Source organism: Bos indicus, chromosome 9, assembly GCF_029378745.1.
Source record: "Bos indicus isolate NIAB-ARS_2022 breed Sahiwal x Tharparkar chromosome 9, NIAB-ARS_B.indTharparkar_mat_pri_1.0, whole genome shotgun sequence".
Classification (NCBI taxonomy): Eukaryota; Metazoa; Chordata; class Mammalia; order Artiodactyla; family Bovidae; genus Bos; species Bos indicus.
The window spans coordinates 69859666-69886121 of NC_091768.1; the positions used below are offsets into that span (position 1 = coordinate 69859666).

The 26456-nt window shown below is 38.5% G+C and overlaps 1 protein-coding gene across 1 annotated transcript in view; it reads left to right on the top strand.

The window, feature by feature from the left end:
* ENPP3 (ectonucleotide pyrophosphatase/phosphodiesterase 3) overlaps nucleotides 1-26456 on the top strand; it is an 88310-nt gene that overhangs the window by 32390 nt on the left and 29464 nt on the right. The window contains exons 7-15 of the mRNA XM_019967443.2: nucleotides 4986-5065; nucleotides 6851-6970; nucleotides 7513-7622; nucleotides 9082-9147; nucleotides 9782-9854; nucleotides 20886-20994; nucleotides 22319-22447; nucleotides 22826-22857; nucleotides 23929-24056. Of these exons, the coding sequence (XP_019823002.2) occupies nucleotides 4986-5065; nucleotides 6851-6970; nucleotides 7513-7622; nucleotides 9082-9147; nucleotides 9782-9854; nucleotides 20886-20994; nucleotides 22319-22447; nucleotides 22826-22857; nucleotides 23929-24056 (847 nt within the window). The remainder of the gene's footprint in view (nucleotides 1-4985; nucleotides 5066-6850; nucleotides 6971-7512; nucleotides 7623-9081; nucleotides 9148-9781; nucleotides 9855-20885; nucleotides 20995-22318; nucleotides 22448-22825; nucleotides 22858-23928; nucleotides 24057-26456) is intronic.

Consider the following 26456-nt stretch of genomic DNA (forward strand, 5'->3'; position numbering starts at 1 on the left):
GGTGCCCCAGTCTCTACATCTGTAAAATGTTCACTTCCCACCTAATAGAAATACCACTAGATTATATACATAGTGTACCTTGGATGGTTTTAAGTTATTACTATAATTGTCATTTTTATTGCCATCTTTATCATGATGTTGTACTTCTGTGTTAGGGCACAATTTTATAAAGTTAATAATAAAGAGGAATGGAGTAATAAACTATATATGGGAAAAAAATCTGAAAGAGAACAGATACATGTGCAACTGAGTCACTTTGCTGTACACTTGAAACTAATACAACATTGTAAATAAACTATACTCCATTATAAAATAAAAATTAAAAAAAAAAGAGGAATAGAACAACCAAGGACATAAAGCTAAGAAATATCAGAGGGTTGGCTCCAAGGCCCACACTGTTCAGTGCTCTGCAATTCTTCTCTTATTTCCTCCTTTTGTTAGGCCCTCTTTTACCTCCATGGTCCTCAAATTTTATGACAGTTTTATTTTCCTCCAAATTATTTTTTTTTTAAAGCTGTTTGACTCTAAGCTGATCACCTTTTCTGGACCTTAGATTCATCATTTGTAAAATGAGAGGATTCAATTCAGTTGCTCAGTCATGTCTGACTCTTTTCAACCCCAGGGACTGCAGCATGCCAGGCTTCCCTGTCCATCACCAACTCCCAGAGCAGTATGAAAATTTTACAGTATGAAAATGAGAGAATTAGACATAATTATTTCTACTGCTAATTCCAGCACTAACATTCCTTGACTGTAGAAAGATAAATTACTTCCCCCTGCAACACAAAGGGCTTTGTCTCTGCAGCCTCCTCCTCACTCTTTGAGGCAGATCTTAAGGTAACAGATTACGAGGTTGGGTCTCTGACAGAACTGGCTCCAAATTCAGGATTTGTCACTTGCTGCTGAGTCACTGTGTCCTGGAAAGTAATTAACAACACTCAGTTTCTATTTCCTTATCTGCATTTCCTCTAGTAGTCTAGATAGCAAAACCTGGGTCCCAAAGGGAATTTATCTAACCAGGCTGAACCAAACCTCTTTAGAAGTGGAATTATTTGATTTGTTCATCCCACAGAAAGTTGGAAAGGACACCAGTGAAATATTGGGCCATTGAGAGTCTTCCTTTTTGAAGATTTAAACTATTTTGTAATAGTTTAATAGTCTCTTTAATGTGTGAAGACATCACCAAGGCAAAATGGGCTCTTCATTTCTAGGAGGCCCAATTAAGAGTAGATGTGGTAAAAGAGGATTAGGACCTCCAGAGAATGGTAGGCTTGAGATGAGGTATGTGACAGAAGGCATCACTTTAAGGAAGTCTAGGACTTCATCTCCAGTGTCCCATCAAACTGCCTGGAGACTGAGCATGGTCTAATACCACAGTGCCATGAGCTATACCAGTGACTACCAAAGGGTCACGGACTCTAGTGAGAACATTTTCTTGTCTCATTGTGGATGAGAACAGACAAAAGAAGGTCCAGGATCAGCAAACTGTCAAGTGAGATAGAAGTAATTTGTCTTGAACTGGAAGTCAGATTTCTTGGAAAGTTAGATGTGAAACGGGTTATGAGAAGACTAGTAGTAACCATGCTTGTGTCTCAGGGATAAATCTCACTTGACTTTAGTGTATGATCCTTATAATGTGCTGTTGAATTTGTCTTACTAGTATTTTGTTGAATTTTTTTGCTCTAAATTCATGAAGGTATTGGCCTGTAATTTTCTTTTTCTTTAGTATCCTTATCTGGCTTTGGCATCAGGGTAATGTTAATCTCATAAAATGAATCTTAGCGTATTCTCTCCTCTTTGTTTGTTTGTTTTTTGGCAAAGTTTGAGAACTGGCATTAATCCTTCTTTAAAGGGCTTCCTTGACAGCTCAGCTGGTAAATAATCTGCCTGTGATGCAGGAGACCCCGGTTTTATTCCTGTGTCAGGAAGATCCCCCAAAGAAAGGATAGGCTACCCACTCTAGTATTCTTGGGCTTCCCTGGTGGCTCAGTTGGTAAAGAATCCACCCGCAATGTGGGAGACCTGGGTTTGATCCCTGGGTTGGGAAGATCCCCTGGAAAGGCTACCCTCTCCAGTATTTTGGCCTGGAGAATTCCATGGATTGTATAGCCCACGGGATGGCAAAGAGTCGGATATGACTGAGCAAATTTCACTTTCACTTTTCACTTTCCTTCTTTAAATATTGGCATTAATCCATCTTTAAAGGGCTTTCCTGATAGTTTAGTTGGTAAAGAATCTGCCTGAAATACAGGAGGCCCCAGTTCGATTCCTGGGTCAGGAAGATCCTCTGGAGAAAGGATAGGCTTCTTTAAATATTAGGTAAAATTAACTTGTGAAGCCATCTTGGGCTTTTCTGTTAGGAAGTTTTCCATTACTTGTTATTGGTCGGTTCAGATTTTCTATTTCTTCATAATTCAGACTAGAGAAGCATTGGAAGTGTTAGTCACTCAGTCGTGTCAACTCTTTGTGACCCCATCAACTGTGTAGCCCACCAGGCTCCTCTGTCCATGGAATTTTCCAGGCAAGCATACTGGAATGGGTTACCGTTTCCTTCCCGACCCAGGGATTGAACCCCAGGGCTCCTGTATTGTGGGGAGACTCTTTACATTTGTTCATAATAGTCTCTTATAATCCTTTTTATTTCTGTGGTGTTGGCTTCTGACTTTACTGGAGTCTTCTCTTTTTCCTAATGTAGCTAAAGTTTTGTCAATTTTATCTTTTCAAAAAACCTACTTTAATTTTGTTGATTTTTAAAATTGCTTTTCTCTTCTCTGTTTCACTTATTTCTGCTATAAGCATTATTTTTTTTTCTTTTTTGCTGACTTTGGAGTTTGCTTGTTCTTTTTCTAGTTCCTTAAGGTATAAAATGAGGTTGTTTGTTCGAAATTTCTTCTTTTTTCAATGTAGCTGTTTACTGCTATGGACTCCTTTCCTTGAAGTGCTTTTGCTGCATCTGTACATTCTTCAGCTCTTTTATCTCCTCATCAATTCAGTCTTCTATTCCTTTTTATAGTTTATAGTTACTATGGGTATATATTTATTCCATATATGTTTTCAAATTTTTGGTTTACTTTCTTTTTAAAAAGATGTTTTTTAAGGAACAAAATATGCAAATAATAAACTTTAAAAAATGATATTGAAAGTTGCAACAGATTCTTTCCTGATCTTCCTACTTTTTCTCTACAGAAGCAACTATTCTTATTAATTTATTGTGCGTCCTTCCAAAATTATCCTGTTCAGTCATAATTTAAATGATTAAGATCAGGAAGAAATGATGGTAGGTCTTGCTTATGATGAGCTGTTCTCTAATAGCTCTTGTTCAAAGGCAGGTGGTCAAAAATGGTAGCTTGAATCTGTAGATAGTCCACAGATCTGTAGATGTCCTGTTTAAGACTAGAAAAGTGTCATGTTTTTATATCACTGGTAACTTAGGTTGCTTTTTATTTTATGCTCTGTGCCTTTAGACACATTTAAGAATTTGAACACATTATACATGCTTCAGGGAAATAAAAGCAGAAAACTTTTATCTCTCTTTATTGTATGACTGTCTTCTCCACTTAAATTCTTCTAATTATGTCAGTAGATTAGATCTCATTTTATTTTTCTTATCATATGATTTCATAACATATTAAATATATCTTTGTGTATTTGAGGACAAGGTTTATTTGTTGGTGATATTGACTAAAAAAGAAAAATGGTTATTTTAATCTTTGATTATACATTATGACCTAGAGCAAGCTTCAGGTTCAAGTACATCAGAACCACTTGGGGCACTTGCTAGAAATGTAGTGTTTTTTTGTTTTTTTTTTTAAGCTCCTTTCCCTCCACATTTCAACCCTCACCATTCCCACCAGAGTCCTATTTAGTAGACTTAATATTGGATCCAAGAAGATTCTGAAGGAGGAAATTCCTGGATCATATTGGAAATACTGGTTTCCTGGCTGGGAAGGAGACCAACTCCAAGCCTGTTTGAGAAAAACTTTATTATTTGCAGATGCAAAGTTTGTTGCTTTCTGGACAACAATCATTTGCACCTTTTGTTTTAACCTAAATAGAATCTCTCGTGGTGAAGTTCTCTTTTAGAATTAGAGGTGATAGGATTTTGGTACAGAAAATGTCTCATACGTCACTCTTGCAGAGGAAATAGTAATGTGCCTTAGTGGTTCTGACTTTCTTGAGCAAGGTTATTGCACAGATGAAAACAACAAAATAACTGAAAGCAAAATTAATGCCATGCTTTGTGGAAAACAGAGCACAGGAAACTTCACTGATCAAATGGAAACTGTACTGAAAATAATAAGGTGGAAAGTTAATTTTGTAAACTTTACTACGTGGCATGGGCTTGTGCATTCACACAAGTCAAATTCCTTTTCAGTTATCTAGACAGTTGTATTCGCTTTTGTTATATTGGGAAGCAAATATTATATAGAAAATTTTACTTTAATGAGCCAGGTCAGAAAGAGAGGAACAGCAAACGCAAATACAACTGGCACGGTGTTAAAAGTTTAGGGTCTTTTAAGCTCAGGTGTCAGCAATCTGGGTCTGTGGGCCAAATCTGACCCACTCTGCTTATTTCCGTATGGTCTGCTAATGCTAAGAATTGTTTTCATTCTTAAATGGTTGGGAAAAAAAAAGAATGCCTTGTGCCACACAAAAGAAATTACATGAAATTTCTTTGTCTTGATGTCTACAAATACAGTTTTGTTATAACAGAGCCATGCCATTTGCTCAAAGCCTATTTATTTATTATCTGGCTCTTCACAGAAAAATTTTCCTGATCCTTGACTTAGCACTCTCCTCTCCTGAAAACTGTCATTCCTTGAGAGGAATTTTAAGCATCAGCATTTTAACCTCTTTCTATCTGCAATTCACCCCCTAGTTAGTTTTCTATTTCTCTGGGAAACTTTCATGTTCATATTTTTAGTTATTCAAACAACTTCTGAGGAAGAAACAACGTCTTAATTTCCCACTATCCTTTGTTGCAGAAACATGTGGAGTTCATTCACAATACCTGAGACCTGCCTATCCGACCAAAACCTTCCCAAATCATTATACCATTGTCACGGTAAGTGCTTCATCCAGTGGCAAGGCTGACAGACCCCCGAAGGGACTGACCACACCAGACATGCTGAGGCAGGAGCTGGCCAAGCCACAGATTCAGGATCACGTGTGGTAGCAATCACAGCTTAGTTCAGGCTGGGAAGGAATGTCTGAGTATGAGGCCAATCCAGGGCTATGAGAAGTTATCTATGAATGAGTGTCCCAGTGCTCAGCTCATTTATCTCTGTGACAGGCCAGGATAGCCTCTGGAACATGGGAAATACCCTCTACTCTGATCTTTCGATTAGCCCCCATTTATCTGAAGGTCTGTGGGAATGGTAGGCTATGTATGAAGACAGCCACTTTGATGTGGAGAATCTCTTTCCTATCTAGTTTTAAAAATTATATTTAATTTGGTGAAGTCTCTTGTTTCATAGTTGAATTCAAACTGGCTATATCTGTTTAAATAAAGCAAATAAAGCAATGAATTCTCCTCAGTGTACGAGAAGACGTACGTGAAAGAACTCAAAGGAAGATTAAGTTTTTTAATATTTATAGATTCAGGGCACATCTTAAGGAGTCCTCTGCCTCAACCTTTCTTGCCAAAGAATATTATTTTTTTTACTACTTTGCATTTAGTCTTTTATTACTGTGTGTTAGTTGCTCAATCGTGTGTGACTCTTTGCAACCCCATGGACTGTAGACCCCCTGGCTCCTCTGTCCATGGGATTTCCCAAGCAAGAATACTGGAGTGGGTTGCCATTCCCTTCTCCAGAGGATCTTCTTGACCCAGGGATCAAACCCAGGTCTCACGACTGAGCAACTGAGGGCACGCACCGTGCGCACACACACACACACACACACATAAGTCTACATACATAATATATAATACATATATGTGTGTGTGCTCATACATATATACGTATGTTGTTGTTTAGTCGCTAAGTCATGTCCAACTCTTTTGCAACACCATGGACTGCAGCCTGCCAGGCTCCTCTATCCGTGGAATTTTCCAGGCAAGAATACTAGAGTGGGTTGCCATTTTCTACTCCAGGGGATCTTCCTCACTCAAGATTGAACCCACATCTCTTATATCTTTTGCATTGGCAGGTGGAATTTTTTTTTACCACTAGTACCACCATATGTCTATATAAATAAGGGATTATGCATAAGTGCTATTAATATTCTATATATGTGCATGTATCCATATTCATATACATAGTAATGTTCTGAAATAATGACCCTAAAAGTCTATCTAAATGTAGTTATAATTGCCTATGGTATCATAGACATTCAGTGAAAATGTGTGGAATGATTGAATGAGTCTTTGTGACCAGACTAAATGAATGACTGGATTGATGGATGAATGACAGGGAGAAGCACAGAGACTTGACAGGCTTCCTTCTAGAGTGCTGATAACACATTTTAACCCATTGGACAACATCTGATACTTAATAGCTTCTATGTAACAAGTATCTTGCTCTTATTGCCAGTAAACCAGTGTCTAATCATTATTGTAATATAGAATCTATAATTAGCAGTTATTAATAACATAAGAGTGAAATTAAAACCATCAACACAAATCATCTTCCTAACATCATTCGTTTGCAGCTATAGACCATGGTGGAACTGGTGTATATGTAATAGTAATATATGTATTTGGTATTTGGGTTCAGATCTAGGGGTTTTATATTGAAAGGTATATGACTTCTTTTCCAATAAGAGTTACAGGTCTTATGCTATTTCAATTTAAATGCATGTTTTGTTAATGTATTATCTTAAATCTTTTTTTCTGAAATTATCATTTTAGGGGTTATATCCAGAATCACATGGCATCATTGACAATAATATGTATGATATAAACCTCAACAAGAATTTTTCACTTTCTTCAAAGGAGAAAGATAACCCAGCTTGGTGGCAGGGGCAACCAGTATGTGTCATTCTCCATTTCCCCACATGACAATGGATCACTCTTCTCTCTCCACTCTGAGTTTTATGTTGTCTTTTTAATTTCTCAGGGCTAAGGGTGGGAAGGTGTTTCAGCACTATTTATAATTATGATTTGAATCTTTTCAATGTATATAATTGTTCACCTAAGTTGCCTTGAGACTTGGATGTTGAATTATAAATATATCAACCTGGAAGTTACTCAGAAAGCTTATCTGTTAACTTTTTAACTCATTATATTTTATAAATCTTTAAAAAGGAGAGAAGAACTGTACAATTTTACCAATTTGAAAAATGATCTTTCTTATTGCCTTCCTATGTTTTTTGATTTTTGAAGTGGATACCTAGATAATAACTTTTTAAAACTGCTGCAAGGACAAATTCAAAACAATTTAAACACCTTTTAATAATTAAATACATTTTTCAATGGTTTAATATTGTTCAGTTTCTCATAAATAGTGCCATTTCTACTCAAACTGATTATTTTCTTGACCTCCACTTATTTGAAAATTTCTCTTCTTATAGATCTGGCTGACAGCAATGTATCAAGGTTTAAAAGTTGGTACTTACTTTTGGCCAGGATCGGATGTAGCTATAAATGGCACCTTTCCTTCCATATATAAGATTTACAACAGGTAGGAAAACACCTGCAAATGTAATCCCATCTAGGCAGGAATGATTTGAATTTTTTGTTTGTTTTTTGGTCTTGATCATAATGGTAATTTTATTTTTCCAGTTATTTGGGCCAAAAATCTTGAAATCAATGTTGATTCCTCCCTCTTACATCCCTTATCCAGTTTGTCAGTAAATGCTTGTGCCTCTAATTCAAGCTATATGCAGTCTGAGAATTTTTGATTACTTCTAGCACTAACTCTGGTTTGAGCTGTCCTCCTCTTTTGCCTGTATCACCTCAGTTGCTTTTTGACATATCTCCCTCTTTCTATGTCTGTTTCCTGTAATCTATTCTCAATTCATCAGCCAGAATAATTATTTTAAAAAAACAAGTCTGAATACGACACTGTTTTGCACCCCTCACTTTCAAGGCTCTCAGTTTCATACAGAATAAAGCCAACAAGCCCTGGTTGGTATGAGCCCTGCTATCCCCTTGCCTCTTAGACTCCTTTCCTACTATTTTCCATTCTTTCACCCTTCTCAAGCCATACTGACCTTTTTGGTGACCCCAGTACATCAGGACACCAAGCTTGCTTCCACTGCAGGGCCTCTGAGAAGGCTGTTCCTCTGCCCAATATAATCTGACTTCATTTATCTGCATAGCCTGCTCCCTCACCTCCTTCTGGCTGTTGCTCAAAAACTACCTTATCAATACTGTCTTAGCCTGATCACACTAAGATTTCAAATTCAAATCCTCCCACTTGAGTTTCTCCAGTGTCCCTTATTCTGGTTCTCGTCTTCCTTTTTTTCCCCATAGCATTTATCACCTTTTAATACACTATGTAATTTATTTATGGGCATCACTGACTCAATGGACATGAGTTTGAGCAAACTTAGGGAGATAGTGAAGGACAGGGAAGCCTGGTGTGCTTCCCTGTGTTCCTGGGGTCACGAAGCCTGGTGTTCATGGGGTCACAAAGAGTCTGACACAACTTAGCGACTGAATGACAACCAAAGGCCTATTTATTGTTTCTCTTCCTCAACTCAAATATGACCTCTAGGAAGGAAGGCATCTTTGGTTTTCTCACTGATAAGTTCCACTTAAAAGGAACAAAATTATGGCTGACAATAGATAGTACACAGAACTGCACAAATGAATGAAGTGAACAAAAATAAGCAAATTGAATGGATGAATAGTAACTAATGTAAAACAATTTTATTTTAATTGGAGTAACAGTGAAGGAGAGATGAATGAGAAGGAAAGAAAGCAATACACAATCTATATCAAGGCACAAGTATCTCTGTACAGGTGTTGAAAACAGGAATCTGTTCGAGTAATATTAAATCCCTTTCAGTGTTCTTATAGTATAAGAACACAAAAGAAGCATCCGAAAATATCAATCTGCCTTCTTGAGTAGGAATATAATGAAGTTCTCCTTGAGTCGATGAATTTTTTAAAGTTATTTTTACTTTTCATTTCAGAAGTGTCACATATGAAGAGAGGATCTTTACATTGTTAAAGTGGCTGGACCTACCCAAAGCTGAAAGGTAATACTTAGTGTCAGGGAAGTGCTGGCTCAGCAGGATATCTGTGGGAATAAAGTGAAAGTATTTCTTGACTTTAAATGACTATTTTGGGGGGGAAAAAAAAACAAAATAAAACTTGGCATTTCCTTTTTCTGGGCATTTTTCAAGAATTATTCCTATAACTAGGCATTTAAAGAAAGAACTTGTGTGGCAGAACAAAGGGTCGGTAAAAGTCATAAACCAGGAAACACAAAGGCTGAAGCACATCAAGAGAGGCCTTAACAGCAAGAACAGGACAGATTTTTCAGAACTGAGTCAGACCAGTGCTTACACCCTGGAAGGTCTTGTTTAGTTCCTGCTGGACCACTGTTCCTGCCAAGGCCAAGTGGAACCACTGGGCCTGGATGAAGAGAAGGAGGTGAAAGGGGAAGTCACCCAGTTGTGTCTGACTCTTTTGACCCCATGGACTATACGGGAATTCTCCAGGCCAGAATACTGGAGTGGGTAGCCATTGCCTTCTCCAGGAAGACAAGGCAAGACCAGAGGAAAAGAGGAGGAAGCTGCCACAAAGTTCCAGATCCACAAGTCTGCCAGATCCAACAGGTACCTCTATTCCAAATGGATAACGTCTCTCTCCGTTTCGATTTTATCCTAGACCTGATTTTTACACCATATACGTGGAAGAACCTGATTCTCAAGGACACAATTATGGACCAGTCAGTGCCGGAGTAAGTTTTTCTTTTTTAAATAAAGGTAAATTCATCTGAACTTCACCCACAACATGAAATGCTATTCTTTAATTTCCAGTGAGTACAAGTGTATGTGATATATATATGAAGACATAAAAACAGTTAAAAATATAAAAAATTATCTGCTTTATTAGCCACAAAATAGTTAAAAGTATGAAAAGAATATCTGTCTTATTAACCACATCTTGATTAATTTGATAACATTTATTGAATAGTTAGATGCTGTGTTGTTACTTCACGTAACAAGAACATCAAGGCTAGATCCTGTGTGTCAATATGTTAATGCACCCCATTTCAAGCCATGTCACCTGGAAGTCCATTGTGGACTATCCAGCTGTCAATCAAACCACAGTTCCCTAAGAATTCATATAATTAGATGATATATTACTGATCAGGAAGAGTAATTCCCTGTCTAAACCCCCATTACAATTAAAGTAGACTCTTCAATACTTGTCTCTTCATTATCTAAACCATTTTGTACTTACTACAGAAATATAGTCCTTAAGTATGATTTTTTAAACAAGCTGATTCTCTTCTAAAACCCACTCGAGCCTGCATTGTCCTAGACACAATATAAAGGGGTAAAGGTCCCGTGAGCATGGTGTCTCCCTACCCCATGGAGAATCACATCAAGGTTGTCCTTAGTTGGAATGCAAGTGTGTTTATTTCGCTAGTGTGACTTAGCTGCTGGTTAGAAATAACCCTCTTTTTCCTTCTCATTAAATCAAAGTGATTTCTAATATAAGCCGTGCTCAAGTCTGACCACTTTGAACCCATTGTTTTTCTTAGTTGCTCAGCTGTGTCTGACTCTTTTGCGACCTCATGGACTGTAGCTCACCAGGCTCCTCTGTCCATGGGATTTCCCAGGCAAGAAGAGTAGAGTGGGTTGCCATTTCCTACTCCAGGGTCTCTTCCTGACCCAGGGATTGAATCCACATTTGTTGCAGCTTCTAACTGGCCTGACAGATTCTTTACCACTGAGCCACCAGGAAAGCCCATGGAACCCATTAGTCCCCTTTTATATTTCGATGCCACCCTTGACTCACAGAATACAAAACTTAATCAGGTTATTCTAAGAGTGAATGGCTTCAGTTCAGTTCAGTTCCGTCCCTCAGTCGAGTCTGACCCTTTGTCACCCCATGAACTGTAGCACACCGGGCTTCCCTGTCCATCACAAACTCCAGGGGTTTACTCAAGCTCATGTTCATTGAATCAGTGATGCCACCCAACCATCTCATCCTCTGATGTCCCCTTCTCTTCCTGCCTTCAATCTTTCCCAGCATCAGGCTCTTTTCAAATGACTCAGTTCTTCACATCAGGTAGCCAAAGTATTGGAGTTTCAGTTTCGACATCAGTCCTTCCAAAGAATATTCAGAACTGATTTCCCTTAGGATGGATTGGTTGGATCTCCTTGAAGTCCAAGGGACTTTTAAGAGTCCTCTGCAACACCACAGCTCAAAAGCATTGATTCTTTGGCACTCAGCTTTCTTGATAGTCCAACTTTCACATCCATACAGGACTACTGGAAAAACCACAGCTTAAACTAGATAGACCTTTGTTGGCAAAGTAATGTCTCTGCTTTTTAATATGCTGTCTAGGTTAGTCATAACTTTCCTTCCAAGGAGCAAGCATCTTTTAATTTCATGGCTGCAGTACCATCTGCAGTGATCTTGGAGCCCCCCAAAATAAAGTGTGTCACTGTTTCCACTGTTTCCCCATCTATTTCCCATGAAGTGATGGGACTGGATGCCATGATCTTCGTTTTCTGAATGTTGAGTTTTAAGCCAACTTTTTCACTCTCCTCTTTCACTTTCATCAAAAGGCTTTCTAGTTCTTCCTCGCTTTCTGCCATAAGGGTGGTGTCATCTGCATATCTGAGGTTATTGATATTTCTCCTGAAATCTTGATTCCAGCTTGTGCTTTATCCAACCCAGCGTTTTTCATGATGTACTCTGCATAGAAGTTAAATAAGCAGGATGACAATATACAGCCTTGACGTACTCCTTTCCCTATTTGGAACCAGTCTGTTGTTCTATATCCACTTATAACTGTTGCTTCCTGACCTGTATACAGATTTCTCAGGAGGCAGGTCAGGTGGTCTGGTATTCCCATCTCTTTCAGAATTTTCCACAGTTTATTGTGATCCCCACAGTCAAAGGCTTTGGGGTAGTCAATAAAGCAGAAGTAGATGTTTTTCTGGAACGCTCCTGCTTTTTCAATGATCCAACAGATGTTGGCAATTTGATCTCTGGTTCTTCTGCTTTTTCTAAATCCAACTTGAACATCAGGATGTTCACAGTTCATGTACTGTTGAAGTACATTACTAGCGTGTGAGATGAGTACAATTGTGTGCTAGTTTGAGGATTATTTGGCATTGCCTTTCTTTGGGATTAAAATGAAAACTGATCTTTTCCAGTCCCGTGGCCACTGTTGAGTTTTCCACATTTGCTGGCATATTGAGTGCAGCACTTTCAAAGCATCATCTTTTAGGATTTGAAAGAGCTCAACTGGAATTCCATCACCTCCACTAGCTTTGTTTGTAGTGATGCTTCCTAAGGCCCACTTAACTTCACATTCCAGGATGTCTGGCTCTAGGTGAGTGATCACACCATCATGATTATCTGGGTTGTGAAGATCTTTTTTTGTATAGTTCTTCTGTGTATTCTTGCCACCTCTTCTTAATATCTTCTGCTTCTGTAGGTCCCTACCATTTCTGTCCTTTATTGTGCCCATCTTTGTAGGAAATGTTCCCTTGGTATCTCTAATTTTCTTAAAGAGATGTCTAGTCTTTCTCATTCTATTGTTTTCCTTTATTTCTTTGCACTGATCACTGAAGAAGGCTTTCTTATCTCTCCGTGCTATTCTTTAAAACTCTTCATTCAAATGGGTATATCTTTCCTTTTCTCCTATGCCTTTCACTTCTCTTCTTTTCACAGCTATTTGTAAGGCCTCCTCAGACAACCATTTTGCTTTTTTGCATTTCTTTTCCTTGGGGATGGTCTTGATCCCTGCCTCCTCTACACTGTTATGAACATCCGTCCATAGTTCTTCAGGTTCTCTATCAAATCTAATCCCTTGAATCTATTTCTCATTTCCACTGTATAATCATAAGGGATTTGATTTAGGTCATACCTGAATTGTCTAGTGGTTTTCCCTACTTTCTTCAATTTCAGTCTGAATTTGACAATAAGGAGTTCATGATCTGAGGCACAGTCAGCTCCCTATCTTGTTTTCACTGACTATCTAGAGCTTCTCCATCTTCGGCTGCAAAGAATATAATCAATCTGATTTCGGTATTGACCATCTGGTGATGTCCATGTGTAGAGTCTTCTCTTGTGTTGTTGGAAGAGGGTGTTTGCTATGACCAGTGCGTTCTCTTGGCAAAACTCTATTAGCCTTTGCCCTGTTTCATTCCGTACTCCAAGGCCAAATTTTCCTGTTACTCCAGGTATTCTTGACTTTGTACTTTTGCATTCCAGTCCCCTATAATGAAAAGGACATCTTTTTTGGGTGTTAGCTCTAGAAGGTCTTGCAAGTCTTCATAGAACCATTCAAATTCAGCTTCTTCATCATTACTGGTCGGGGCATAGGCTTGGATTACTGTGATATTGAATGGTTTGCCTTGGAAACTAACAGATATCATTCTGTCATTTTTGAGATTGCATCCAAGTACTGCATTTCAGACTCTTTTGTTGACTATGATGGCTACTCTGTTTCTTCTAAGGGATTCTTGCCCACAGTAGTAGATATAATGGTCATCTGAGTTAAATTAGCCCACTCCAGTCCATTTTAGTTCACTGATTCCTAAAATATTGATGTTACTTTTGCCATCTCCTGTTTGACCACTTCCAATTTGCCTTGATTCATGGACCTAACATTCCAGGTGTCTATAAAATATTGTTCTTTACAGCATCAGACTTTACTTGCATCACCAGTCACATCCACAACTCGGTGTTGTTTTCACTTTGGCTCTGTCTCTTCATTCTTTCTGGAGTTATTTCTCCACTGATCTCCAGCATATTGGGCATTTACAAACCTGGGGAGTTCATCTTTCAGTGTCCTATCTTTTTGCCTTTTCATACTATTCATGGGGTTCACAAGGCAAGAATTCTGAAGTTGTTTGCCATTCCCTTCTCCAGTGGACCATGTTTTGTCAGAACACTCCATGACCCATCTGTCTTGGGTGGCCCTACACAGCATGACTCCTAGTTTCACTGAGTTAGACAAAGCTGTGGTCCATGTGATCAGATTGCTTAGTTTTCTGTGATTGTGGTTTTCGGTCTGTCTGCCTTCTGATGGAGAAGGAAAGAGGCTTATGGAAGCTTCCTGATGGCAGAGACTGATTGAAGGGGAAATTTGTTGTTGTTCTGATGCTCAGGGCCATGCTCAGTTCAGTTCAGTTCAGTTGCTCAGTCGTGTCTCACTCTTTGCGACCCCATGAATCGCAGCACGCCAGGCCTCCCTGTCCATCACCAACTCCCGGAGTTCACCCAGATTCACGTCCATCGAGTCAGTGATGCCATCCAGCTAGCTCATCCTCTGTCGTCCCCTTCTGCTCCTGCCCCCAATACCTCCCAGCATCAGAGTCTTTTCCAATGAGTCAACTCTTCACATGAGGTGGCCAAAGTACTGGAGTTTCAGCTTTAGCATCATTCCTTCTAAAGAAATCCCAGGACTGATCTCCTTCAGAATGGACTGGTTGGATCTCCTTGCAGTCCAAGGGACTCACAAGAGTCTTCTCCAACACCACAGTTCAAAAGCATCAATTCTTCAGCGCTCAGCCTTCTTCACAGTCCAACTCTCACATCCATACATGACCACAGGAAAAACCATAGCCTTGACTTGACGAACCTTTGTTGGCAAAGTAATGTCTCTGCTTTTGAATATGCTATCTAGGTTGGTCATCACTTTCCTTTCAAGGAGTAAGCGTCTTTTAATTTCATGGCTGCAGTCACCATCTGCACTGATTTGGGAGCCCAGAAAAATAAAGTCTGACACTGTTTCCACTGTTTCCCCATCTATTTCCCATGAAGTGATGGGACCGGATGCCATGATCTTCGTTTTCTGAATGTTGAGCTTTAAGCCAACTTTTTCACTCTCCACTTTCACTTTCATCAAGAGGCTTTTGAGTTCCTCTTCACTTTCTGCCATAAGGGTGGTGTCATCTGCATATCTGAGGTTATTGATATTTCTCCCAGCAATCTTGATTCCAGCTTGTGTTTCTTCCAGTCCAGCGTTTCTCATGATGTACTCTGCATAGAAGTTAAATAAGCAGGGTGACAATATACAGCCTTGACGTACTCCTTTTCCTATTTGTAACCAGTCTGTTGTTCCATGTCCATTTCTAACTGTTGCTTGCTGACATGCATACAGATTTCTTAAGAGGCAGATCAGGTGGTCTAGTATTCCCATCTCTTTCAGAATTTTCCACAGTTGATTGTGATCCACACAGTCAAAGGCTTTGGCATAGTCAATACAGCAGAAATAGATGTTTTTCTGGAACTCTCTTGCTTTTTCGATGATCCAGCGGATGTTGGCAATTTGATCTCTGGTTCCTCTGCCTTTTCTAAAACCAGCTTGAACATCAGGAAGTTCACGGTTCACATATTGCTGAAGCCTGGCTTGGAGAATTTGGAGCATTCCTTTACTAGCATGTGAGATAACTGCAATTGTGCGGTAGTTTGAGCATTCTTTGGCATTTCCTTTCTTTGGGATTGGAATGAAAACTGACCTTTTCCAGTCCTGTGGCCACTGCTGAGTTTTCCACATTTGCTGGCATATTGAGTGCAGCACTTTCACAGCATCATCTTTCAGGATTTGGAATAGCTCAGCTGGAATTCCATCACCTCCACTAGCTTTGTTCGTAGTGATGCTTTCTAAGGCCCACTTGACTTCACATTCCAGGATATCTGGCTCTAGGTCAGTGATCACACCATCGTGATTATCTGGGTCGTGAAGATCTTTTTTGTACAGTTCTTCTGTGTATTCTTGCCATCTCTTCTTAATATCTTCTGCTTCTGTTAGGTCCATACCATTTCTGTCCTTTATCGAGCCCATCCTTGCATGAAATATTCCCTTGGTATCTCTGATTTTCTTGAAGAGATCTCTAGTCTTTCTCATTCTGTTGTTTTCCTCTGTTTCTTTGCATTGACTGGGCCATGCTCAGTAAATCTTTAATCAAATTTTCTGTTGATGGGTGGGGCTGTGTTCCCTCCCTCTTATTTACCTGGGGCCAAACTATGGTGGAGGTAATGAAGATAATGGTGACCTCTTTCAAAAGGTTGCATGCAGCACTGCTACACTCAGTGCCCCCAACCCTGCATCAGGCCACCTCCGACCCACACCTCTCCTGGAGTCTCCTGGACACTCACAGGCAAGTCTGGATCAGTCTCTTGTGGGATCACTGCTCCTTTCTCCTGGGTCCTGATGAGCACAAGGTTCTGTTTGTGCTCTCCAAGAGGCTTAGTAACTATCTAAAACACATTCACCATTTCTTCTTTTCCATTTTGATTGTTATCCATGTTTGATTTGATTTGAGAGAGATACTCTAATCTGAGGCTTCCAAGGTGGCTCAGTGGTAAAGAACCCACCTGACAATGCAAGAGACACGGATTCTATCCCTGAGTCAGGAAGATCTCCTGGAGTAGGAAATGGCAACCTATTCCAGTATTCTTGCCTGGAAAATTCCATGGACTGAGGAGCCTGGTGGGCTACAGTCCATGGGGTCACAAAGAGTCAGACACGACTTAACAACTAAACAACAGCTCTAATCTGCATTTGTCTGATCCCTATGGCTGACATTAGGCACCATACCTTTTTCTTCTATACAGCACTCTGGTTCAGTATCCAAATAAATTTTGAGTATAATTTGAACAAGTACTTCAAAGGAACAGATCAGGATTTCCTGAGAGATCTTGAGGGGTTAACGTAGTCTGGGTTAAGGCTGGTTAGAACGTTCTCTGAATAACAAAAGGGAAAAAAAGTTTACAAATGGCCTGATTAAGGGAGGAGCTGAGCACATTAGAAGAAAACATAAAATGAGCAATGGATGGACAGACAAATGGATAGGTGGCTAGACACATAGACAATATGATGATGGTAAAAATAATAATAGCAGCTACCTCCTACCATGTACTGCTCTATGCCAGGTGCTGTGTGGATGCCGAAGGAGAACCATCTCCCACTAATGTCTGGAGCACTATGAACTAGGGGAGAGGGCTAAGGGAAAACCTATAACAGGAGGCAGGCACCAAATCTTGCAAGTTCTTCTAGGCCATAAAATATGCAATGAAAATATTGAGGCATTTTAATCAGGGAAGGACCTGATCAGATCTATGTGAATTTAAATACCACTTTTACTGTGTAAGAGGAATGGGTTAGAGGAAGCAAGGGAAAGTAGGCAGAGATGAGTTAGACTTTGCAACATTTCAAGAAAGAGATGGTAGTGACTTGGACGATGATAGTGACAGCCATTGTGGATAGAAGAAGATGTGTTTGAGATTAAGAGATAGACTTCATATGACTTTGTGTGAGACAGGTGATGGGGTAGGAGAGTTTCAGATTTCTAGCATAAGCAGGCAGGTTCATTCCAGTAAGGCCACTGAAGGGGATCTTCTTAGAGGACATTATTTTGTAATTGGGATGCCTGTGATGTCTAAATGGAGATGTCCAGAAGGCAACTGCGAATGTGGATTTAGAGCTCAAAGGAGATGAAGATCAGACTGCTTAGCAGCATATAGACAGTCATAGAAGAGGAGATGTCCTAAAGAAAGAAAGAGTGAAGCAGGAGAACAGAAGGATTAAGACTAAGCCTCATGTGAAATTTAAGAAGAGGCAAAACAGATGGAGAAACATTAACTTGTTCTAGATCTTTAAGTTAAACCTCAAGTTTCCTGGTCTCTGTAACTGGAAATTCCAATAGCACCATCCATGAATATTTACTGAGAGAATTTCATTAGATAGTGCACTAATAGTAATTGGCTTGTAAAATTCTTTCTCAAAAAAAAAAAAAAAAGGTAATCAGTTTCCCAATCCATTGCTATTATACCTTCTATTTACTGAAAAAAATAATGAAGTCATGTTAGTTAAAAATTTATTCACTTAAATCTTAAGTCAATTCAATATACTGTATTTATAAAGTGTAGAAAAAATCTAAAATCATGAAAGAATACAATCAAAATAAAAATGAACTCCAATTCACTATTCAGAGACAACCACTGTTAATAGTACCTTGCTATTATGATTATACAGTGGAAGTGAGAAATAGATTTAAGGGCCTAGATCTGATAGATAGAGTGCCTGATGAACTATGGAATGAGGTTCGTGACATTGTACAGGAGACAGGGATCAAGACCATCCCCATGGAAAAGAAATGCAAAAAAGGAAAATGGCTGTCTGGGGAGGCCTTACAAATAGCTGTGAAAAGAAGAGAAGCAAAAAGCAAAGGAGAAAAGGAAAGATATAAACATCTGAATACAGAGTTCCAAAGAATAGCAAAGCCTTCTTCAGTGATCAATGCAAAGAAATAGAGGAAAACCACAGAATGGGAAAGACTAGAGATCCCTTCAAGAAAATCAGAGATGCCAAAGGAACGTTTCATGCAAAGATGGGCTCGATAAAGGACAGAAATGGTATGGACCTAACAGCAGCAGAAGATATTAAGAAGAGATGGCAAGAATACACAGAAGAACTGTACAAAAAAGATCTTCATGACCCAGATAATCACGATGGTGTGATCACTGGCCTAGAGCCAGATATCCTGGAATGTGAAGTCAAGTGGGCCTTAGAAAGCATCACTATGAACAAAGCTAGTGGAGGTGATGGAATTCCAGCTGAGCTCTTTCAAATCCTGAAAGATGATGCTGTGAAAGTGCTGCACTCAGTATGCCAGCAAATTTGGAAAACTCAGCAGTGGCCACAGGACTGGAAAAGGTCAGTTCTCATTCCAATCCCAAAGAAAGGAAATGCCAAAGAATGCTCAAACCACTGCACAATTGCAGTTATCTCACACGCTAGTAAAGGAATGCTCAAAATTCTCCAAGCCAGGCTTCAGCAATATGTGAACCGTGAACTTCCTGATGTTCAAGCTGGTTTTAGAAAAGGCAGAGGAACCAGAGATCAAATTGCCAACATCCGCTGGATCATGGAAAAAGCAAGAGAGTTCCAGAAAAACATCTATTTCTGCTGTATTGACTATGCCAAAGCCTTTGACTGTGTGGATCACAATCAACTGTGGAAAATTCTGAAAGAGATGGGAATACCAGACCACCTGATCTGCCTCTTAAGAAATGTGTATGCATGTCAGGAAGCAACAGTTAGAACTGGACATGGAACAACAGACTGGTTCCAAATAGGAAAAGGAGTACGTCAAGGCTGTATATTGTCACCCTGCTTATTTAACTTATATGCAGAGTACATCATGAGAAATGCTGGACTGGAAGAAACACAAGCTGGAATCAAGATTGCCGGGAGAAATATCAATAACCTCAGATATGCAGATGACACCACCCTTATGGCAGAAAGTGAAGAGGAACTCAAAAGCCTCTTGATGAAAGTGAAAGTGGAGAGTGCAAAAGTTGGCTTAAAGCTCAACATTCAGAAAACGAAGATCATGGCATCTGGTCCCACCACTTCATGGGAAATAGATGGGGAAATAGTGGAAACAGTGTCAGACTTTATTTTTCTGGGCTCCAAATCAGTGCAGATGGTGACTGCAGCCATGAAATTAAAAGACGCTTACTCCTTGGAAGGAAAGTGATGACCAACCTAGATAGCATATTCAAAAGCAGAGACATTACTTTGCCAACAAAGGTTCGTCAAGTCAAGGCTATGGTTTTTCCTGTGGTCATGTATGGATGTGAGAGTTGGACTGTGAAGAAGGCTGAGCGCCAAAGAATTGATGCTTTTGAACTGTGGTGTTGGAGAAGACTCTCTTGAGTCCCTTGGACTGCAAGGAGATCCAACCAGTCCATTCTGAAGGAGATCAGCCCTGGGATTTCTTTGGAAGGAATGATGCTAAAGCTGAAACTCCAGTACTTTGGCCACCTCATGTGAAGAGTTGACTCATTGGAAAAGACTCTGATGCTGGGAGGTATTGGGGGCAGGAGCAGAAGGGGACGACAGAGGATGAGATAGCTGGGTGGCATCACTGACTTGATGGACGTGAGTCTGAGTGAACTCCGGGAGTTTGTGATGGACAGGGAAGCCTGGCGTGCTGTGATTCACGGGGTCTCGAAGAGTCGGACACGATTGAGCGACTGATCTGTTCTGATCTGATATTTTATCTTGGTTTTCTGTTCGTGTGCTTTTACTATGAAACACTAAACATGTTTTAAAACAAAATTGCATTATGCAATATGTATGAGTGTGTATACAGTTTGATTTTAACATTTTCTATGTAACATTGTATTGTGATTGTCTTCCTGTTTTTTTTTTTTTTAGTGGCTATTGAGTATGCCCACTGAAGGATGTGGCATAATTTTTTTTCTTGTATTTAAATTGTAAATAAATAATGTGATGACTGGCCTTGCATGTAAATCTCCATTTGCACTCTGTTTACTTCAGATAAACACCCAGGAACAGTATTATTAGGTTACAACTTACACCCCTTTCCAACTCTCTGGCTACACATTGTCACACAGTCTTCTAGAACATGTGCAACCATTTGGGCTCCTATGGAAGTGTCTACCAACTCTACTACCCAGCATTGGACACAATCAGGAAAATATTTGCAGTTGAATAATGTTTGTTGATGTTGAATACTTTTTCTCAGATATTTATTGCCTAGTCTTCTGTCTTATGGAAAATGCCTTAATTTTTTTTTGTCTACAGGAATATAAGGAATTGGTCTTTTGTACATGTAGCATGGGTGCTGGGCTCTGATATCCTATTCAAAATCCAACAATTTCAGAGAAGGAAATGTATTTAATTTTTACTCCGTTGGAAAATAATTAATTAATTAAGCCTTAATTCATGAAGACAATCTTAACTTCAATTTTTTTTCCTTTTTAGGTAATTCAAGCCTTACAGTTGGTAGATAAAACTTTTGGATTGTTAATGGAAGGCCTAAAGCAGAGAAACTTAGTCAATTGTGTCAATATAATCCTTTTGGCTGACCATGGTATGCTTTTTTAAATCATATTTTATCATTGATTCTATCTTATCACTTTGGGGGGCACACAAATATAATAAGGAATTTTAGAGTCTGTATTTCTAGACCTAGAAGCTCTTGAATGCACTAAGAATGGTAGGCTGTGACTAGAGGACTAAAATTTATACTTTAAGTTCAATTATTCTAACAGTCATTCTGAAAACTGTATCCATACATTTCATTTTCTGTAAAGATGGAGTTAGAGCTCTATAGGGATACAGTTGGGCTGTTACTCAATCACAAAAAGTGCCTCTTTTTTCAGTAAATGATTCTTTCATATAGATTGGCTTCAATTGACTGTGTTGGCTAGCTTTACGATGTCCTGCGTATTTTTTCTGAATCACGTGAATAGACTTCTCTAAAGTCCTAGCACTCCACATTTCTCGACTTGAGGTTAGCTTCCCATTTCAGTTAACTTGAATGTGTAAGGAGGTGAGATGCTGCCACGCCCTCTGCAACCTGATTTTTAAAGTACTCATTCATTCAACAAATATTTTTAAAGTGCTAACTCAATGCCGAGAAGTTTCCTCGATATGGTGTTTGAGGAAGTACATAAGGGAGAGGTGGATCTTTTCTGGATGGGGTGGCCTAGAGGGACAAGAAGATGAAAAGGAGCATGTCTATAGAACTTCTGTTTATATCTTAGGACATCAAGATGATGTGAAACATAGTAATTAAAGAGTTTCTAATTGCTCTAAAGTTAAGGGAAATGTTTTAATACATATCTTGTTAAAAGAAATTATAAAACATACAAATAATGAAGTAAATAAAAATAATACAAGGAAAAGTATGGACTGAGTCTGAAAAATCTTCAAATAAAAAAAAGAGTTAACTACAAATCTTTTTAGGAATATATGCTGCTCATATATATTTAAATAAGACCCTTATGAAAAATAAATATTCTTTAAACTTTGTTCTCCTACTTATTTTATTGTTTTATAAAAATGTATGCTATACTTTGGATGAAAGTATTTCATCTTGCCTTATGTATGAATCAAATTTTATAAATTAGCTCTCTATAGAGAACATTCTTTTTCAAAATTAACTGATCTACATTGAACAGGTGATCTGTTTATAATTCCTATCCATTCTTTCTTATAAACCTGACTCTTCTCTTTTACTACCAAGACTTCCAAAGCCTGCCATTTAGAATGAAGTAATTGGGTAAACTGTAAAGCTTCTCAAAATCTTGGTTTGATATATGTAACATAAAATATCTGCTGTTTGACCTGATCAGAGACAATCAATTGTTACCATCTTATACAGTCAGTGGACACTTTTTTTTTTAATTCAGGAATGGATCAGACCTATTGTGACAAACTGGAATACATGGCTGATTATTTTTCCAGTATAAACTTCTACATGTTTGAAGGACCTGCCCCCCGCATCAGGACTCGTAACATACCTCAGGATTTTTTTACCTGTGAGTGTGAAGATGCCCAAATAGAAGAATAATGGTAAAACTAAAAGCAAATAATATAGGCCCCTAATTCTGAGAATTCACGTATTACCAGGCCCCCTTTTCTGACTTCTTGGGAAGACCGCACAGAAGTAAATAAGAAACTCCCATGTTTAAATACAGTCTGTTGATAAAGTCTATGGTAATATCTAACATTGTTAGGTTAAAATATATTCCACTCCATTCTTAAATACTAAAATAATTCTTTGCTTAAAATACTTTTTATTTAATTGTATCAGATCATAGTAATTAATAAGCTATGTCAATTCACCTGAATTATTTAATTTTATAGTTGTCAAGTTTCAATTGTAATATGACTTATTTGTTTTTATTTTCAAACAGTTAATTCTGAAGAAATTGTTAGGAACCTCAGTGTAAGTATACTGTCTCCTAATACATATATTTAGATTAATGCAATGTCTTTAATCTGGGTTTCAAGAAAATTGTATTCTATATTTTCTAGTCCAAACCATTTGTAATTTATTTCTTAAACCTCAGTCAACAATTTTTTATATTCCTGTCAGTTGCTTTTACTTTAGCTGTTTTTGTTTTGAAATTGACACCACTGTAGGAAATTTGTTTTGGTACCAGTTTCACTGACTTCTAAATTGAATGGGCTGATGTTTCATTCAAAGGATCTAGGCTACTGAGTTTTGGGCAACACCATTTTTCACATTTTTTGTATGATTTAATATCAGGAAATAGCAAATCATGGATTTTATAGATCTTTTTATACAGTTAAGAGCAGTCATTTCTTTAAATATAATTGAAACTGCTTTTAATTGGCTCTTGCATCTCAGGTTGTAAAAGCAGGGCAAATTCTAGATAGCTCAAAGCAATTGGGATTTTTCAAGGTGAAGTTCACCAATTCTGGAGAGTGTGTAGTGGTTTTAATAATTCTGTGTTTAAAGTATATTTGCAAATATATATCTATTTATATGGATTTATAAGTTTACCATTGCTTGGGGGTGGGGCTAGATTTATTTACATATAGGTAATATGCAATTATAGTAAAAACAGAATAAAATGCGAGTGATTGAAGATAAAGAAACACTAGGGAAAGAATAGTTACTATAACCTGGGACACACTGCAAATTTGAAGTAGGAATGACTGCTTAAGCAGAAATGCCTTTATGTTAATCACTCCTTTTTTCTCTTACACCTAATATCCTGATCTTGAATAAGCATGAGGGGTCCTCTTACCCCTGCTAGTGAGGGTTTACCTGTAGTGTAGCCATGCTGATGGAGGGGCGGTGTAGTGAATTTTTAATATACAGACTCTAAATCCACACACTGTTTTCCCTTAAGAAGTCCTGTTGGTGAGATGAGGAAGGGCAAATGCCTAATAATCCCAGAGGTGCAAAGAGATTTGGAAATCCATTACATTTATGCATAGTTTTCCCATTTTATAGGTGTCATGAAGAAATAATTTACCTCTTTTTCAGTGCCGAAAACCTGATCAGCATTTCAAGCCCTATTTGAGTCCTGATTTGCCAAAACGCCTACATTTTGCCAAAAATGTCAGAATTGACAAAGTCAATCTTTTGGTGGATCGACAGTGGCAGGCTGTGAGGTTTGTGTGTCTAATTTTTCTCATAATACTTTTAACAATCATCTTTCATAATAAATTTCCTTGACCTTATCCTGTTATTATAATCACATGAATCTTCCTGGGCATGATAATTTCTTGATCTTTTATATGCTATCTAGCACTTCTGTATATGAAATGACTGTTACTAGGTTGCCAGCCTTAGCATCCTAATCTTCACAATGTAGATAAGACTGAGGAAGAAGGCTGACTATTTATCAATTGTTCCAGAGACTATTGGTACCAGCATGTTCTCAGTCTCCACTGTGGTCTCTGTTAGGTGGCAGACAGGATATAAAAATGATATTAGTTGTCTCACAGGCTGGTAATGAGTAAATGATTAGATGGCTCTCTAAGATCTTTGTCATCTTTGTGGTTTCTCTGAAAGAGCATGCTTATGTCTGTAAGGCCAAGCTAACCAATTAGTTACAACTTTTTTTTTTCTAGTTAGAATTGTGATTCACATTGATCATTGAACATCTGCAAAATATGTCTGTTTTAAGAAAATATAAACCATAATTCCATCCCCAAATAACAAACTAATTAATTGATTCAGCAAAATTTTATTTGTGCTTTCTCTGTGTGTACCAAACCTTGTTCTAGGCTTTTGGGATACAGAAATCATTCCATCCCTCCTCGTCAAGTGGAGAAGTCTGATAATAAGCCAGTACACAAATAAATACACCCTATCTGGTAGTTTACATTCCCTATCTCACATTCCCTACTTTTTGTATTTTATTACAGCATTTTTCCCATATGTATAAGTGGATATACGTGGAATCAGGTTCATATTATGTTTTCTGGCCTATCTTATTTGTATGTTACATAATACAGAGGAAAATAAAGGAAAATACCGTAGCTGAAAGATATGTTTAATAAAGGAAGAGGAGATGAAGGAAGAGAAGAAGTTGGGCTCTAATATAAATGTGTACAGAATGAGGAACTGAAGATGTACTAGAGTCTATCCTCTGAGGTAACAGGAAAGCCAAGCAGAGCACCACTTGGCCAGAGAGAGTGCAGTTTAACATAAAGCCACTAGATGGCACTAGCCTTTCTTCTTGAAGTTGGAGCACCTTCGGCTCAGAGAGCTGTCCTGTGGCTTAGGACAGCATTCTCTAAAAAAAAAAAAAAAAGATTAAAATATATGAACATGATTAAGCTTTACTTCTGTTATATTATAAGTTTTTAGTAGTGTGGGTTTGTAATATATAAATGTGAGTTCTCCAAATATTTACTGTTAAGGATATGAGATCAAATGGTATAAGGATATGAATTAGGAGACCAATAGTCCAACATGAGAAAGTGCCCATGGGTTTGACAGCATGGACTATGGGCTCTGGGAGGAGAGTCCAGCCACGGTAATACCTCTGGCTTTCAGTCTTTATTACTCAGTCGCAAATTGTGAGCTTTGTACATTTACTAGCAAGCAGTGAGATGTAAACAGAGCAGCAGCCCCAGAGTTCAAGTTGTGAGAACTTGGACATATTAATATGCCAAGGCTTCATTTTCTCAGCTGCAACACATCATGAACCTGGTTTTGCTATTCTCTTGCTATGTGAACACAAAGTAAACTAACTTACATCAGAGGAATTGTTGACCACAGCCCTAACCAGAGCAACAGGAAAGTCTCACCTGATTAGATCTTGGGGTTATTCTATCTCCAGCTCTTAACACATGAAGCTCAGGCTACCTGTTTTCTAAGTTAAAATACGTCATCTTTAGTTATAATGTTCAATATTTGATGAGTAGATTAGATTCCATTTTTGAAAATTATAGCAAATTTCATCATTTAATATAATCTATGTTCCTCCTTCTCCTACTTGTTTTGCCCTTTTAAAAATGTTTTAGATTTTACTACTTTGGAGGAACCCAGTTATTTGAAGAAGACAACGGCAACCCACTCCAGTACTCTTGCCTGGAAAGTCCCATGGACGGAGGAGCCTGGTAGGCTGCAGTCCATGGGGTTGCTAGGAGTCGGACACGACTGAACGACTTCACTTTCACGTTTCACTTTCCTGCATTGGAGGAGGAAATGGCAACCCACTCCAGGGTTCTTGCCTGGAGAATCCCAGGAACGGCGGGTCCTGGTGGGCTGCCGTCTATGGGGTCTCACAGAGTCGGACACAACTGAAGCGACTTAGCAGTTATTTGAAACTAGTTGAAGTAATGTTAAAGTTCCCTTTTAGATAACATGAATAATAGCTTTTTATTTTATGAATGGAAACTGACAAATCATCAGTAAGTCCAGGCACCTTTCTCACAGTGGAGATAGACACAGTCCCCACTAAGGATAGTCACCCAGGCAGAGAGGATGGCAACAGTTATAATCAGGTGTAGCAACTGTTGCAATGGGATCAAGGACAAGGCACAAGGAAACAAAAAGAG